This window comes from Botryllus schlosseri, chromosome 1 (assembly GCF_051294905.1).
Source record: "Botryllus schlosseri isolate E-star chromosome 1, Bs_hap1, whole genome shotgun sequence".
In the NCBI taxonomy this organism is placed as follows: domain Eukaryota; kingdom Metazoa; phylum Chordata; class Ascidiacea; order Stolidobranchia; family Styelidae; genus Botryllus; species Botryllus schlosseri.
In genome coordinates, this window is record NC_137236.1 from 16,238,266 (window position 1) to 16,257,267 (window position 19,002).

Consider the following 19,002-nt stretch of genomic DNA (forward strand, 5'->3'; position numbering starts at 1 on the left):
TCGAATTTGAACCCGTGCATGTAAATTTTTCACCGTCAATGTATAATATATATTGGACATTGTACAGCAAGCAGTTAAATAAACAGTGGCACGTATTGAAGAACTAGTAGCGGACAGCATCAACTAGCGATATTTAAGGGCAACCACATAAATACGTATTTTCCGCATGTTTTGCCGCACAAAATTGAGACGTACAAGGGATCGTAGTGCATAATCATTTACAAGATAATAAACACTCATGTTAACACCAACAAAAGCCTAAATTCACTGCTAAAGTTTCACAATTATTCGAATAAACACCATAGATGAATTGGTTGGCATCCGTCCATTGTAGCAAACGATGACGTACTGGTTAGTAGCCGAATCCGCTGTGTGATCTTGTATCGCACGGAAAAGTTGGATGAATAGTATATACAGTTGGTAAAATGCATAAAAGGAAACTCATTCTTACAAGTTAACATATCTTCATATAGTCCACAATCAGTAAATAATCTCTTACGGTACTAACGAACACGATTCAGTGAGTACATATTGATGTTGCTCCAATGGCCATGAGCATAGCAGATAGGAATATATACAGAAAATCTTCAGTTCTAAATCTACTCAGGCGTAAGATATAAAAACTCAAAAAATCTACACATGCATCGTGCTATATCCGCATCTAAAAGTGCTGGAACATACAACAAGAAGAAATTCGCTTCAGTTTAATTGAAAAAGTTGAAATATAGACCACATATATATTTATCAGGCATACACATCATACTCAATAGAATCAGCGATCAAAAAGCGATACGAAATTGAATGTTATAGATGAAACCTTTCTTGGGAGGTTGCTATAGGCACTGCTATGGTTCACAGCAGTAATTAGTCTACTGATTATATGGCTAATGTTAATACTGTTACAGCACGTACTTCTGTCTCAAAGATACTCGCGCTATATACTCGACATGCAAGACTTTCTCGCCCGAGTGGTGTCGATAATATTCACTATTGGGTCATTTATAAAGTATGCCATATATCCGGGAACGCAGCCGGTAGAGGATTTTGTGGCGTAAGGCTAAAATATCTTCAAAACATTGTTGACACACTATGGGCTCAAACTGGCATCTCAATACGAGTTTTGCCATGGGAAATTACTTCCCGCATATATAAAATGCTTAATCATGCCATTCAAGATAATTCATGTTTTAGAGTTCTATTTGAGGCGATTTATAATGTTTTCATTTCACATATAGGATGCTGTCAGCGGTATGCAGTATGCAACATCCCATAGCAGGTATAAAATACACTTTTTGGAAGTTTGCTGGGTATGGGGCGGTTACCTAGTTGGTCATTGACTGTTATCGATATTAGTTCATAGCATATTTCAACAACGTGCATCTAGTTATAATTTGTGCTTCCTAATTCGGAAAAAAATCTATTCTATTGCGTAACATGCCGTTAGGGTTTTGAGTAAATTAAAATCGGGTGTTAATCGTGAAAAGATAGCTTTATCACGTGTTACCCATGCCTTGAAAAGCTGGGTTGTATGTGATGGCGGTAGGGTTTTCGTAAGCAGGGTTGTCGCTCTGAAAAAACCATAAGAAATACAGTTTATTCGTATTCGTTTCCAGCTTCGAAGGTCGGGTTGACGAACGTTTTCTCCGCCTTCTCGAAAATCGGATTCTCGCTCTACAAAATACAGCATTGGGTAGGTGAATGATTCAAGACATGCGACGTGTTTTGAGATGTCCCTATGATCGTGTCATAGATCAACATATGTGGAAATTGATCACAGATCAAATAAGTCAGCGCTGCGACTCAGCCGGAAGTAAATTTTTACTCGTTATGAATTGAATTAGCATGTCAAAACTATTTCTAGTGGAAATAGAAAAGGAATATATGCATTTATGCAGAGCACTTAAATAAGAAGTTCAGAAATGTAGATTTGGCCGATGGGTCGCACACATTTACCAGGTGTTCGTAGGTACCATGCCCTTCTTAGAAGTCGCAGGGAGCTATACTAACACAGAATGGCCAATAGCAGTCACGACACCAATGGCTGCTGGTTCGAGACCAGGCTCTGCCTAGGTTCTACGTGTCGGAAGTTTATCTGGGCTCCTCATCGCCGACCTCATTGCATATGCAGTGTCATACGAAGAGCCCAAATAGATTAAGTGAAGTCGAGGCTTCGAAGATCGACAGCAACAGTGGCTGACGAGAAGATTTGGAAGAGAGAGTGAAAGATGGCGAATGAACGCGTGACTGGAAGTCGTCCGGGAAGGAGGACCACGAGTAAAAGACCTGAACCTAAACCTGAACGATGCAATAGTCATGATCGGGGCGCAAATGATCGAATAGGCGATTAGCGTAAAAACACCGTTCAGTAAAACAAACAATGACAATGGTAATAAATGCAATCTACGAAAACATATTCAGTTACCGTGACGCATAGGCTCTTTTGCTCAGTCGCCGCGACAATTCTACTCATCAGAGTAATGCACGTATGTACCAAAACTATATCCTACTCAACAAAATCGGAAGTGAAAAAATAAAGTAGGTTTGCACAGACTATTGTCAATGTAGACATGAACGTCGTTAAAAAGTGAAATCCTGCGAGTTAGCTGTTCAAATATGCAAAACCACATGGGCCTCGCCGATCAATTGCATAATTCACATGTGAAGAATTGTTGACCCACAGGCAGCGGAGCTCAAATAAGTTATTGCTGGTATGTGAGGCGGTATATGATTTCCTATATAAAAGTACTGGGTATGACTAGCACCAGTTCATTGGTTACTTCTTTTCAATGTTAAAAACGAATACTTGGCGCTTTTCTCCACTGCTGCCCTCCGTGTTAAATTTCATAAAGACAGCTGAATATAACTGAGTTATGGCCGCGATTATGGTACTGTTGTAAGCCGGGAATCATAATTTGTGATGGGTGTAACGATTTGAGAACTGCAATCATAGTTGAGTTGGTGTTTGATATTTTTTGGGCGACGTAATTATGAGACCGTTGCGACTGTGAAATGAAGTGTAGTTTGGATACATTCTCCCCAACGAATTGATCGAGATGCATTATGGCCACACTGAGATATAAAATAGTCGTAGTCAAGAATTGTACCAAATTATTTTTGAAGTTGTAATCGGAAATATCTAACCCCGTGGCCACAAAAATCACGCATACTTGAACTTTTCAAGTCGTCTGGAAGATTACTACTACTACTAATAGTAGTAGTAGTAGTAGCTATTTCAAAAAAGTGAAAAAGTAACTATTATAGCCCTGGTTTTGCGTTAAAAACTGAAACATGTTGAAGGGTCTACTGATCTAAGCCTTTAGATAAGGGTTTCGTGATCTTTTGTTAGCTCAGAGCCCTAACATTGTTATAGAGGGTTACGTAGACTCCAAGGCAGAATATTCATCAGTACTAATATGAGCTACGATACATTTATTGATATGGTTACGTCCGGTAATATCAAGTAAGTCACACTTCAAGACCTTGTTGGGTAATTTCTTTTTAATTCGGAAATGGAGTGAATCTGGCAGAGTTAGGTCGGTAACAACCGGAAAATGCCTGTAGTCATTGCGTTAAATCGACAAATTAGGGGTTCTCATACGCGGATTCCAAAAGCTGCAGATTGCCATCGAAAATCCCGCCTTCTTGGCGCAAGAATCACCTGCTTCCTAGCCGGACCCGAACCTAACATTTTCACCGGCCTCTCGTGGGCCCCTAAATCCCCACAGGTCTAGCGACCCCAGTTTAGAACACCTGCTATAGATAACTTCGTAATTCAGTAGGGTCGCAAAATGACAACAAAGTATTACCTGAGTCCATTTACTCTTCTTCCTCTCCTCCTCAAATTCCTCCCACAATCTCTTATCTCGCCTGATCGTGTATATCTTCCACAATATCAGCGCTATAATGCCGAGCAGCACCACACCAGCGACGATGGGTAGCACGATGATAACGGCGTCTATGGGCTCTGGGCAATCTACAGAGGAAAAATTGCACATAAATACAGTACATGGGAAAGAAATAGGTGCACTCACCAGAATTTCACCTAATGTAAGGGTGGAATTAGGTGTATTCACAATATTCAAACCTACTACATTGGTGGAAAATAGGTGTGTTGACCAGCCTTATGCCGTAGCTTAGGATGTAAATCGGCCCATCAACACTTTTTAGTAGGAATTTCACTTTCAAACCTTTTCCAATAGGCTAGAATTACAAATACACGAATCCTTCTGGAGATAAATCTCTCAGGGGTGCACTAGGTTCTGTTCACGTATAAACTTTTTGGGTCTTCTTGGTGTGATACAAAACAATAAAAACTACTGCAATGCTGGGATAAATCTCCATAAGAAATGGGGCATTAGATTAATTTCCACCTATAGGAATAGGTGTGGCAGCAAATTCCGCACGAGAGAGTGCCGTTTAGTACAGCGAAACGCACGGTTTTCGACCTCAGCGAATAGCAGCAACTTTTAGGTTAGCTGCACTTCGAATATGATGACTTTTTGAGAACAAATCTTATTTAGAGCGCAAGGCTCCTTTTAGGGACAGTCAACTTCATACCATCGACGTGATCATAAAAGGTTTTAGGCGTATTTCTGTCATCACATAGCAAGCCAGCTCATAGTTACCAATGCTCTGCTCTGCGGATGTCAACGTACGCCATAGCGGTCACATACATACCTGTCGTTGAGTCGTATATCTTCACAAAACCATGGTAGCGGTCGTCAGTTGTCCAATACACGTCGTAGGAATATGAGCACCCATCGGCGAAGGTGCCAAGGCACTTTATGTGTGCGTGACTGCGTGGAAAATGAGTTTGAATACAAGGAATATAGCATCTCATTAAAACGGCGAATATTGGTTTCAGTTTTGTGTTCTTTTAAGTACGATTTCTATGTGGCGAGATAGCACAGTGGTATAATCCACGGCTGCGACACCAATGTGTTGCGGGTTCGAGTCCGACCGAAGTCGACTTCAGAGCTTCTACCCAAGTGTTGGAGAGGCTCCTCCTCGCCATCTCATCCGTGTAGAAAGTGTCTTATAAAAGCCTAGAAGTCGGCAGCTACGAAATAAAAATGAAGAATATAGGCCGGGTGTAGATGACCATTGACCATAGTATGGTCGACAAACACCATGAATACAACAAACAAACAAACAAACAAACAAGCAAACATGGTAACTGAATATAAATACACGAATGTAGTACATTATTTTAGTGTCATAATTAATCTTACGTTAGTTGCGCAGATGTACCCTTCATGTTTGAAAGTGGCCGCGTATGTTACAGTAGTGCAGTGGTTCCCAACCGGGGGGGGGATTCCCCCCTTGGGGGGAATTTTGACATTTTTAGGGGGGAATCTGACTTAATTTTTTAGGGGAAATCTGGCTTTGGCATTGTTCCGGAAGATACACTGGGTTCACAAGGTTTTTAGATTTCTATGGTATAGAACTGGTAAGTAGAAATTAGTTCTTTACAATTGTGTATGTTTGTTTGACGGATTTCAAGCTAGGTGTATGTTTAAATGCCTTCCGTAGATATTACACCCCCTGATAAAGTGAGGCGCACGAGACGATTTCGTTGGGTCCGCGACAGCCTCTCGATCAAATTGCTACTAAGCAGGAAAACATAAAACCGAATTCAGCACAAGGCCGCTGGTGAAATTGTTTAACTTCTTAAGCCAACATATGAGCTAACGTGAAAAACATACCGTACCAAATCCATCGATTCAACTCAAGTCCATAGCAAGCGGACTTGGTGATTTATTTTTCGTCAGTGGCTACCCGACCGGTCAAAAACAGGTCCAGTTACTTGAGTACTTCCCAAACCTGAGTGTTATACATTCACGCAATATAGTTTTAAAATGTCTTGAAAATCGCAACTCATACATGCACGGCGTTACTCCTAATTCCGCACCAGCGCTGACGCGTTTGGCCAATGACCATCCCTACACAGTGCATATACACAGCTATTGATGGTGCTTGCTGCGAAAACGCAAGCTTTCATAGGATATAGTTTGAATTTTTAAAAGAGTCGCTCGGATTGAGGATATTTGATTATCAATTCCATTCGACTATTTCTATCTAATTGTGTTTTCCGTGCAATTGATTTAAAGAAATATATCCATAAAATTACGTACGCAGGATCGTATCGAGAGCATTTGCCACAGCCCGGGTCGGAAGCGGAGCATGATTCTTGACAGTCTGGAAGGGTGCTAACCTTGTCGAACAGCAAAAAGTCATTTTGAGGACATTTCTCTTTGCAATCATCACTCTGAATAAGGAATACATGATATACACTTTACAGAATTTCGTCGACAAAGAGTTCACAATCAGCATAAGTTTTCAGCTTACTGTGCCCAACAAAAGCCCTGCAGCAGGAAAACGCTACTCAATTATTAGCCACATACTCATTCAGTCTAAATTCCTTTTGTTTTTATACTGTACAAAAGCGGGATATTCCAGAAATTCACCGCACTATGGGCTGCGAATTAAGTTGGCATCATTTTTAGCACAAGGTTGTAATTGCAGCATGTAAGCCGGCATAACCCGTTCTTATGCATAGATGTGCTTGTATTATTTGTAACAAAATGCCAGCCAGTGAAAGTCATTTTCGCTTGTACTGTAAACTAAAAATATGGGCGTTCTAGATCTTCCAAATCAGAATAAGCATGAATAAAGATGGCGTCACGTTTTAGATTCCAATTACGGTAAACAAGCCAATTACACCCTTCGCAATGAAGCCTTATGCATAACATTGAGTGCAATCTGGAAATGAAAGCGAAGGGCGACTTATGTACGACCATGGGACGGTCATATAAAAGCTGTTCGACTAGAACAGAGGTTCTTCACCTCTACAGACCTGGTGAACATCACTACCACACTATACAATACACATCAACTACATGACTAGAGAATACTAATAGACAAAATGAACCGCGAATCAACAGCAGTGTTCATAGAACAAAATCACTAGAATGTGATATTCACACAAAACAAAAAGATAAAAAATGAACATCCACTGCACATCAGTGCGAATACATCTGCACCAGTCAGGTGTATGTCAAGACTCCATAGCGAACACCTGAGACTGGCTCAGCAAATCCCGTGATCTTGCGAACCTTGCTGGTCGGAATCGACTGGAGTAAAACTAGACGGCAATATGGATTTCGGAATTTAGTCCGAATGTCAATGCTATTCGGTTCTCCACCCAAATCTAATCTACGCGGTCGAAATTTATATCAAATTGCATTGGACATGGCGATATAGTACAGTGATGCATTCCACACAATACAAAAGGTCCGACGAACACGCAGCGAAAATGCAGCACTGTAAAACACTCACCCTGCTCTTGCACTGCGCGCAATCTTTGATTCTAGGCGCGTCACACGTCAGAGTGATGCCGGTGCATTCCGGGTGCTTGCATTGGTGGCAGTAGGTACCGCCCCACTTGGTCTGCAAATGTAGGGTGGATAATTTACATCAGTGAAGGAGTTCGTATGCTTTATACAATAATCAAGATCACTGTTTAAAAAAGCGAATTGAACAATCAAGGTAATCGGAACATATGTGTTACTGCCTGATTGGGAACTCTTCAGTGACGGCCTAGTGCAGGGGTCGCCAACACGCGGCCCGCTAGGTCATATTGTGCGGCCCACGAACTGACGTGAGATTTCGGAAAAACGCTATAAGTAAAGCATTTTGTAATGCTGAAATTGATTTCAAATATTGTTGTTGTTGTTGTTTCAAAATAAGCTATTCGATTGTGCCCAACGTCAGTTTTCCTCGCTAGCTGAAACGGCTTCGGTTATGGCAACATCATTTGATCGAGGGAGAATCAGCTGATATGAATAAACATATTGCCTTGAAGTGCAATTGCCCAGACACTGCCAATACCGACATGCTTAGAAAACGGCTTCGTGCTTCCCCACAAGATAAAGCTTTAAGGAAGAGACAGTCTTTCAGCTAGTAACGTATCTCGCTAGCCACAATACCGATTCTTTAGTCGCTGATAAGCTTTTGTCAGGTATCGTGCGCAGCTCATACTTTAAAATAAAATGAATTTGCAAACCATGATATTTCTTGTTCCAATTGTACTTCTTCAATAAAATATTACTTCTTTCGCGGTAACGATGCCCGTCACTCATAGAGAGCACAGCGTTGTACTATTGAATGTAACCTTCGATAGATCTACTTACGTAAAGTTTTTTAAACGTGGTTGCTCAACTGCGTGGCTTATGTTGTCTCAGTATTGCATTCTTGCGGCCCGCGGCCTCTACGAAATGTGAAAGTGGCCCGCGACCCGTTTTGAGTTGGCGACCCCTGACTAAAAATGTTTGCCGAACTCTGATTTACACAACAGTCGTAGCATTGGGAAAGTGTAATTCGGCTGAAGAAATTTCAAGTAGAAGTGGACGAATGGTCTAAAACAGTGGTTCCCAACCTTTTTGGATGTCGGAACGGCATTTCAAACACGTCAGTACGTATGGAGCCGCATGGAAACACTCGAGTGAGCCATTTAGAACGGAATTTTAAAGGTATAGACAGCCTACCCCAGAATCTCATCATTCAGCTAATTCAAAAGCTTGTACAATGTACATAGACTTCTATAGGTTACATATCGGTTATTTTAGCATTGATAGACCCAGATTGGTGGGAGCAATACATTGAAAAAAGCCCAAAATACATATCATTACTACATCATACTACTATGTCGTTCTGTGATAATAGCTCTTCATACATTCCAGCACTTAATGCACAAGTTTGCAGGGGGATTATACGCTGAGTAATATTGCACTTATTGCAATATATAATTGACTATGAGATGATATTTTGATGTTAGTGAAATTGTGTCGAATTTACTCTTAACAGAGACGAGATATAAAAGTATATGGCCAGCAGAACTCACGATATCTGCATGTTTGACGGGTATTCATGCATGCGTTTGACGATGGTATGCGAGAATTCTCTTTCCCGGTTTTCAGCAGCAGCATTAGACGGCTTTAGACATAACTAATGTAATATCCCTCATTTTAGCTTTCATATACAGAAATTGGGCAATAACTATACATAGCCGCGGTTAGGAATCACTGGTCAAAAACATAACCACTTGAAGTTATTGACCACCTCAGCCACTGATGCAGATTTCTCTAACTACATCCTTTCTTACCTCGTCGTCACATAGGCAAGTCTCGCACTGGCAATTGCCCCTCCCGCTGCATTTCAGCTGGCTACGATCGCCATTCTCCCGACAGTGGACTGGGTCGCAAGTGCAAGTACCGCCATCCGAATCGCGGTTAGTGTAGGGTTCGAAGCACTCGCATTTCTTGACGCCGTTGCAGTTGCTGCACCATCCCTTGTCGGGGCCTGGTAGACGCAGAAGCGGTCAGTGGGCCCAGCACAATGTTTAAAGTGCTTGAATGTGGATCGAGTATTGATTCCAATGAATCGAGTCGAGTATAGTGAGAGATAATTTTTTCGAGTGCTGAGATATGTGCGTTCTTTGCCACTCAGAGTACCGTGTCGAGATAGTGTAATGGTTATGCGTCCGACTTCTCGAGCGGTAGGTCGTGGGTCGATCCCCGGCCGGGTCATACCAAAGACTCGAAGTTTGGTATCCGCAGCTATCCTGCTAGGCGCTCAGCTATCACGGATAGCATGGAGGGGAAAACAACGGGGGCGCAGACTAGATGACCTCATGGGGCCGTATCGCAACTCCGTCGTCAAAGCATATCGATGGTGCCGGCGAAAAAGAATAGCATATCTCCTCTCTCTTATGTATGAATACTGTGTTTTGATATTCATTAGTAGGGCAAGTTTTTGCAACTTTTGCAACTTTTTTTTACAGCTTCCGGCAGCTTGCTGAATACTCGGAAGACATGTAGCATGGTGTTTTAAGCTGTCTGGAGGGTTCTTATATTGCAACCTTTTGCAACTTTTCTCCATTTTTGTCATGCAACTTTTTGTAACTTTTTCGAATTTTCATGGAACTTTTTGCAAGTTTTTACGATCTTTCATGCAACTAACTTTTTACTGTCAATATTTGGCAGTATATGTACGTAGATCGCTTGATTATTTCACTTCCGTTCAAATTTGAGGTCCTTTCTCAATTGACCGCCAAAATTATATTTTCACAGGGTCAATTTTTTCAGGCTATTGATTTTGTTGAAGTCGCCAACACCGAGTTCTGCTACAGTGCATTGGATATGGATCGGTTCGAGTATCTCATACCCTAATAATTTCAAGGAACTTGTCCATAAATGCAACTTTTCAGAGCAACTTTTCTCAAAAATAAATGCAACATTTTACTGCAACTTTTGTGAAAAATAACTGCAACTTTGCACGGATTTGACCAGTGGCGGCTCGTGACAATATCGGGTGGTGGGGCAAGGGCTGCAAGCGACTTTTTATCAAGATGACGTCACAATGGCGTTTTCCAACGTAAACAAGTAACTTAATGATGGTACGGTAACATGAATTTCCCGGCAACAGTGATTTTAACGTATGTGCCACGAGAGGTCTGCCGGTGAGCTGTGACTTGCAGTGTGGTAACTGCGTAAACGGCGTACGGAATAAAGATTCAACACGGTTCATGTTCGCACTAGACCTGACTAATTATCTGCAGAAATGGAAATTACTATAACTCGAGAGATTGCGTAAGCCTAATTGGAAAGGTCAACGAGTTCGGACACATACGCAATTGTTATCTCATAGATTGGGCGTTGGGCCTGTCATATTGAATCCAAAACATCATCCTGAAGAACTAAGAATAGCAGCCTCCGAAATTCAGTCTCGGTACAGCATAGGAGATTTTGGCCTTGAAACTGGAAACTGTAACACGACACATACGGCTTTATTACTGTCTATAGGTCTGCTGCGAAATCGCCTTTGGATAATATATTACCGAATAAATACGTGGATGAAAGCCGTAAACTTAGTACACAGTTACATGACATCATCGAGAAGTGGCCTCATGGCCCTTTTCGGTATGGTACACTGTCAAAATTAATGCGAACAGACCAACACCGAATTTTGCGTAAAATTTACTGAGGAATAGGCTGATCAGGGGATCAGCTGCCGTTAGCCGCCATCGAAAACGAAATAGCTATCGCGCTTGACAGGGGGTTGTAAGCAAATGGCTTGAAGGCCACAATTTCACGGTGAAATTGACATTGGAGAATATAATATCGAAGTAAATATTTAAAGGCAAAAATGATTATATCATATATCATATCGTTGTAGGCTAAAGTGTCAGATCGGAGCACATCTCTACCATACTCGACCTTGATAACGAAATTACTGCCCTAATCATTGAGTGTCAACCTTGAGACTTGGCACAGCGTTCGATACTAAAATCAAGACATACCGTGCAAAAGCTTATGACGGTTCTAGGTAAGGAGCATCGTTAAAATCAATAGAGACCAATACCGGCTTTGCGTATAATCTGTTAGCGATAAATGACGAGTCAGCTCTCACTCGAATCAGGAAACGAAATTACCACTAACACAGTTCAGTGAAAAACTTAAAACTTGGTACAGCATTCGGTACTAACATTAAGACTTACCGTGCCAAATGCCATAACCGATCTCAGTATTGAACATCGTCAAAATCAATGGATACCAATACCGGCTTTTGAGTAACATCTGTTTGCGATACATGACGGTTCAGCACACACTCAACTTCGGAAACGGAATTACTACCCTAAACTTTAAGTAGAAACCCTGAAACTTGGCGCAGTGTTAAATACCACCATCACGACATGACATACCAAGTTTCAAGAGTTTTCATGGTGTGAAACACCATCAAAATCAACCTATACCAGCAAAGGTCTACTAAACGCATATGACGGTAACCGAGTTTAGATATAGATACGATTGTTACATCACACCTTAGGGGCACAGAGCTATTGTGCCCCGGTTTCTCGGTAATTTTATGGATAGGAGAGACTAAATCACCGTTTCTTTATCGTGCGCGGCTTTGAGAGAATAGACAGTGAAAGCTTGTTATGAGCGCTACCGGGGCATGCCCCGGCTAGGCGTTCGCAAAGCGAAAACACAGAAGAGAATTCGATTTTCGCAGAGACTTCGCTATATATGGGCATTTACAAGCGAAAGGACAAGAAGAATACGATTTTCGCTGTGATTTCGGTATATATAGATTGGTGTGCGTCTATAAATGGTAAAGAATTGTTATTGAACAGAATTTTAGGTGGGGCAATGCCCCAGTTGCTCTATAGGACGAGCCGCCACTGGATTTGACTGCAACAAAAACTTGCCCTATTCATTAGTAATTTTGCGTTCGTCGTCAAGATACCTCTCGCGAGTACGAAAGTGGCCATCTTTGATTAACCCCTAAATAGGCTTACCATATTTTGGAAATCTAAAAAGAGGACACTTTTTCAGAAATTTGCAACTTGCAAAACCGGAGTAGAATTTTCCAAAACCGGTGAATTTTTTCCACTTTGTGATCGGTTGACTAAAAAAAAAAGGTCATCTTTCCCGCTCAGAGCTCAAAATACCGTTTTTCTCTCCACATTGCCAGGTGGATGACTAAAAAAAAAGGTCATCTTTCGCGCTCAGAGCTCAAAATACCGTTTTTCTCTCCTCATTGCCAGGTGGATGACTAAAAAAAAGGTCATCTTTTCCGCTCAGAGATCAAAATACCGTTTTTCTCTCCACATTGCCAGGTGGATGACTAAAAAAAAGAGGTCATCTTTTCGCTCAGAGCTGAAATCACGGTTTTTCACTCCGAAATACCCGCCGGAGCTTCACTTCTGTGCTAATTTGCGGCATATCACTCGCAATTTGCTCTAAATCTGACCGAAATTTTCAGAAAAGAGGACAAAAGGGTGTCCTCCGAGGACACTTTCAAAAAAGTCAAAAAAGAGGACAAATCCTCTTAAAAGAGGACGTATCGTAAGCCTACCCCTAAATGAGTGTGGGAAGTGAGTGGCGCAGTTGGATAAGCGGTAGCGTCACGTCACCAATGGCAGTGGTTCAAATCCAGGTTCGCACCAACTTCTACGTGTCGGAGGCTTCTCTGGTATAATCCAGTGTTGGGATCAAGTCACTACCTTCGAGTCACGAGTCATTTCGAGTCATTGCACATTTTGACTCGAGTCAAGTCAAGTCATTCGATTTTCGAAGGTGACTCGAGTCAAGTCAAGTCACTCGATGTTTGGAGGTGACTCGAGTCAAGTCGAGTCAAGTCAAGTCACGAGTCAAGTCACAATTCAAGTCAAGTTGCCTTTTTGAAGCATGAGGCATGATTACGTCATTGCATTTTGCTAGCTGTCTGAATTACAGATTTAGTGGTCATTGAGTCTGAACCAATGAACGAATATATAGTTAAATATACACGCAAGAAGGCGCTGTATCGCTCACATATACGTATCACTGCTGAACTACGGAAGTAATTGCACAGCCTCAGTTTATAGTTACCGGCCAAAATAGAGAATAGAGAAACGAATTGATAAGATGTACTACATGTAACATTACCCATTTACAAATTGATATGATACAATTCGAGGAGGCGCCAATGGTTGAGGAGAAGCTATATTCGAATTCGATTTCAATGAAACAAGAGGTTTAGTTAAGGTAAGAACAGAGAATAGAAATAGACATTATTTTATTGAATTATTTTACTATTCTAGTTTACGATAACGTAAGCTGTAAGTTTGGATCACTTCGTTTGCGGTCAATTTATGTGTGAGAGAACAATGGAGGCTCAGTAAAACGCACGATCATTGAATGATTGGTCGCTCTAACACAGAGGTCTCAAACACGCGGCCCGCCAGAGCATTTTGTGCGGCCCGCGACGACATTTTGAAGTTTTATTAACTTGAAAGAATATAAGGGTCACATATATCTTTTCAGGTTATAAAGTGAAAATTCCCTCTTAAATTGCTCCGAAAGCCTTGAACTATTCATCAAACTTCACCATCACATCAATTGCAAACGCTACCATGCAGTGGAACATTCACTATTTCGCTAATTTCCCATTCATGATGACAAAACAGGACCCTTAGACGATTCTAGACTGAAATTTGTGAGTTGGACCTGGACGCGACCTTTCTTAGAATTACTCAGACTCGGGCTAACTCGATGGCAAAATGAAAATGACTCGAGTGGACTTGAAGTGACTCGGAATGCCGTAAATTTGTTACAACCATGGAAGCAACAAACTAATAGCGTATCAGGGGAATAGTAATAGATCAGAAGGTCGAAGCTTGGGATTTCGCTAACCAAGTATAGTTATGGCAACCATTGGCAATCTGTTAGTTACATCTTTGGTCGCTAAACCATGTTATTAAGGCCACTTAAAGGTACCGAGTACCGTAGTGGTACCCTCCAACGATGCAACAGCAATGGGCCGTTCGGCGTTCCGACATTTCAATCACCTGGACACATTCATTAATATATTTATATTATATTTATATTTCTTTCTGCTCCTATATTGGAAGATATTTGACCATGAGATTAATAGCCTACTTATCAGAAGCATAAACGAATCCTGGATTGGAATTACAATGCTCAACTTAAAAATGTTTTGGTATCAGATAAGTCTCTATTAGCAGTCTGTTGGATTCAAAATATTCATAGTAGCTTAAAATCATAACCTGATAGCTTTTATGATGGCATCATGCATCTGTCCGCCCATATGGTGTCTATATCTTATAGTTAATATATAACAAGTACAACAACAATTCAATTCAAATAGTTATAAATGTGATGATTCTTTTCGTGCCAGGCCTAAATTTATACAAACGTAGATCACATTTTGACGATGCGTGTTTAATGTCAGTCTGCTGGATCGGCTCAGTTTCAATAGCAAAATTCATTCTCGCCACATAAGGCCTACTTGGAAAGACATAGAATACCCCTATAAATGCTGCGGCCCGCGTCGTCGTCAAAACTGGAAAAATGGCCCGCGAGCACATTTGAGTTTGAGACCTCTGCTCTAACAGGTTACACCAGCATTTCGAGAACAATCCGACCATATGCAAGATACACTGAATTTTATGGACACCGATTACTTGATGACTTGAAATTGACTCGTGAATTTTGCTTCGAGTCACGAGTCAATCCACATTTCTGATACGCCGAGTCAAGTCAAGTTAAGTCATTTTAGCCAAGTGACTCGAGTCAAGTCAAGTCATACGAAAAAGGTGACTCGAGTCCGACTCGAGTCAAGTCATGACTCGAGTCATCTCAACACTGGTATAACCTCGCCGCGATCGCAGTGTATGAGAAAGCCCAAGTGATGGTGAGCCGAGCCAGCAGTTCGACAGCAAAGGCAGAAAGTTTCGAAGGCATGTAAACGAGAGTTACCGATGATGGGAGAGCGCGAGAATAGAAGTCGTCGGTAGTATGAAGAAAGAAAGAGAGAAAGAAAGACCGCCAAAATATTGATTATAATGGAATTTCCGTGCCGGGCGCGAATGACCGTAGGCAATTGGCGCCAATGTTGTGAATAACTCGAATCATCTCCTAGATGTACGCCACCCATCGAGCAAAGCTACTTTTTGAAACTATTTCACTTATGGTACTTCTAGGTCCTTTAGTTCTAGTTCTCTACTTACACATGGAGTAGTCCTGTCATGTCTTTTAAATATCTACTTTTACTTGTAATTAGGCACATTCCCTATTTCAGGGACGGGTGACATGCGGCCCGCGAAGGGATTTTGAGCGGCCTGCAAACAGTTTTTATCCTGAACGTGAAATTATAATGTGAAAGTAGTGACAAATTTTATGCGTCACAGAATTAATCAAGTTTTCCAACCTGTGAAAGACGGTCACGAAACTATACTTGCATTGTTCGGGTCTATATAAACATTTTGGACCATGAACATTAACGAGACAAGGTTGCGTTTTATTATAACTGATGTTCACGTGCAGTCTTTACTAAGGGTTTCTACACGCGACATGCAGCCGTAGTTCATAGAACTCGTTGACAACTTTAATCGACCACAGATGTCTGATTGACTTCAATAGCTATTGTTGATAAATTCATTAAATACTGTTTTTGGTTTCCATGCTTTAAAATTAAAGTTTACAATGAATACGATTTATTCCTTGCATATGTGGATAAATACGAGATTAATGTATATATCATGTAATTCGGCCCGTCAAGTACTTCATTGTCACATATCCGTCCCGCCCCTGCCCTATTTCCACCGCGGTAGCCACGATGAGTACTTTCACAACCTCTGTTATCTGGTAACTAGATTTGAATTGAAGGACGCCTAACGAAAATAGCCACCATATACAATACATTGCGTGTACTAACCACCACACAACTTGTTTTCTTTAGTTGCGCATCCCGTAGTTTGACATTGGCAACGATTGCCGCTGTATCCGTCGGCGCAAACGCATTTTCCGCAATCGCATTGTCCGTGGCCCCTGGGATATTATTATTGAAATGGCGGGTAAAAAAAATCGTAGAAGATGCTAAGATAATATGCTAAGATATCTATGCGAACTGCACTGTAAAAGTGTAAATACACGGCTGAAATATAACTGAAATATAAATCAGCAGATTGATCCTGCAACACACGGTGCAAATCAGACTATCGGCACTTTCTCGTCCGAACTTCGCTTTGACACCCATTCCATTACGTGAAAACTATCAAACACAGCAATCCTTATAATGGTATAATCCAGGATTGAGTTGTCGTGCCCCTACAAGGCGACATTTGGTGGCACAAGTAAATATAACCGACTGCATCTCGGGGATAATCATTATTGGGGTGATTAGTTTGACATAAACAAGGAAAATTGTAACCTAAAAATATTTTTGACATATTTTGACCTTACAAAACTTAATTTTGACCTCGTGTATGTTAATTACGTGTTTTCGCACATAATCTTGTTAGAATTGTACTTCTTATCTTCATTTCTGGTTGGAACTGCCTTTCCTTACGAAGTAGTTTGGCCTGCGAAACTTTTTTGACTTAAAAACTGACAAATATTTACATGAAAAAACTTTATTTTAACGAAATTTGAAACTGATAAGAATTCCAGTAGTTGCATCACGCATTATGGTACAAACAATTAAAATCTGTTGTAGTATAACGAAAGAACTTTCGACAGCAGCCCTTGTTGGCTGACAACACTGAAATTGTGCGTACATTACTGGTGATGTAGCATGTTGCTTCCTTCTGACAATGTTGTCTACATCACCATTTTTCATCATGCGCTTCTTGATAGAAGAACCAATGCCCACGCAGTTTTGCTTCACTTAGGACAGTGCGGTACGCTGAGCATACCACCGTGTCAACCTATTTGTCTCATTTGACCGTTTGTGATTCACGATGAGCAAACAATGGGCCGTTTACGACGGTAGGCCTTTAAGTAGGCTACAAGATGTAAAATGTAAAATGATAAGTTAAACGACAGTGCAAACATCTACGATACAAACAAATGTAATTTGCAAAAGTAAACAATTTGGACAATTTTTTGACCTGACGCTACAATTTTGACAAAATGTTGAATTATTATGACACGTCAAAAAAATCGCCCTAATCATTGTAATACACGACTGGTGAGGTAGTGGTATGTGAGTCGTGTATAGGAGTGGTTATGTCACCAAAATCTGATGCCAGGACGTGCTAATGGTCTGATTTTGACTTTACGTTCTGGTGGATATTTGGTAAATACAACCATGTACGATATGTATTACAAAAGCCTAGAACGGAGGTTGGTCGTGCTGCGAATCGGCAAATCAATAATATTTCTAAAGAACATGGGTCAGAAGTACAATGGACAATGGGTAGTCGCAACCAGACTTGGACAACTACACAGAATCCTAATTGTCTAACTGAAATAATTATAGCTAAATAGCTGCAATTAGAGTTGCATTTGAAACAAACGGTGTTTTAAAACACATTGTTTAAAGCATGTTTTAATCAGTGTTTCAAACTAAGGCCTTTTAAAATGATGTGTTTCTTTCAAGTTGTAAAATTATGCCACAATTGTTTAAATATATTCCAAAAACATGTTGTATGAGTGTAACAGCTGTCCCAGCAGGGTGCCAATAATCTTCCCACGCACCCCTGCACCCAACTTCGTTTGTCCCGACCTTAATCTTATTGACAAAGTAGTCTGCGAAGCACTTGCTTTGAGAGATCGCCGAGTGTAGCGGGCGTGCTCGCGCTTCAGTCGCAGTATCGTATATAGACAAAATACAATTAGATTCCATTCACTTTGTTCTTTCTATAGCTCTTAATATATTGCAGTATGATTTGATCCTGGTAAATCTACAAGTTTCTGACCACTACTTACTACTATTTGGCTGTTTTGTTGTATTAAGGAAAGCTCCTTGGATCTGCGTGTGTGATCATGAATGCAGAGAACTAGAGCGGTCATTAGTCAGTCTGCTAGTGCGCACAACAGGAACTGTAACATCGACTCCAATCAAGCACTATACCAGCGTGTCCTGCAACAAGTCGTTGCAGCGACCGCTACCATGAGCCGACGGACAATTACCACCCAATTTAGCCGACGTATATCGATATGGGATGGTTGGAACACTCAACATAGTCGGTTCAACAGTTATAGTACAGATATTTCGTGAAAGGAGCTATATTTACCCCACAATTGAATATTCGTGACGTCACGGCTTGATAAAAAAAAAACAATAAAAATGTTTTAAATTAGGGCATTGTTTTAAACATGTTTGTTTTTAATTGATTTTTGTTTTCAATGCAACCCTAGATGCAATATAATTCTAATTGAAGTTACGAAATGTTTCTATGCTATAAATTCAATTCTAATCAAATTGTATCATATGCCATGTTGAAGAAACTGCAGAGAACGTTATTACCGAGTGTGCTACGTACGCCAACGAAAGATGTCGGCTTATGGAGCTGCCGTACTGGACTTGAGAGTATACCCTTTATCATGGAAATATACTAACTACCGATTATATATTACCTTTGCCGTGGGAATTCATAGCAAAGACAAAGAGACGATAATGAATGGTTTAGTTGACTTTATATAATTATCGCCA

At 40.8% G+C, this 19,002-nt stretch overlaps 1 protein-coding gene across 1 annotated transcript in view; it reads right to left on the bottom strand.

The window, feature by feature from the left end:
* Nucleotides 1-19,002, bottom strand: part of LOC145433708 (integrin beta-1-B-like) — a 52,646-nt gene continuing 33,644 nt past the window's right edge. Inside the window, exons 12-18 of the mRNA XM_080310899.1 lie at nucleotides 16,282-16,394; nucleotides 9,164-9,360; nucleotides 7,339-7,449; nucleotides 6,135-6,268; nucleotides 4,678-4,796; nucleotides 3,807-3,973; nucleotides 1-1,671 (exon numbers count right to left, since the gene is read on the bottom strand). Coding sequence (XP_080167025.1) covers nucleotides 1,594-1,671; nucleotides 3,807-3,973; nucleotides 4,678-4,796; nucleotides 6,135-6,268; nucleotides 7,339-7,449; nucleotides 9,164-9,360; nucleotides 16,282-16,394 — 919 coding nt within the window. The 3' untranslated portion in view covers nucleotides 1-1,593. The remainder of the gene's footprint in view (nucleotides 1,672-3,806; nucleotides 3,974-4,677; nucleotides 4,797-6,134; nucleotides 6,269-7,338; nucleotides 7,450-9,163; nucleotides 9,361-16,281; nucleotides 16,395-19,002) is intronic.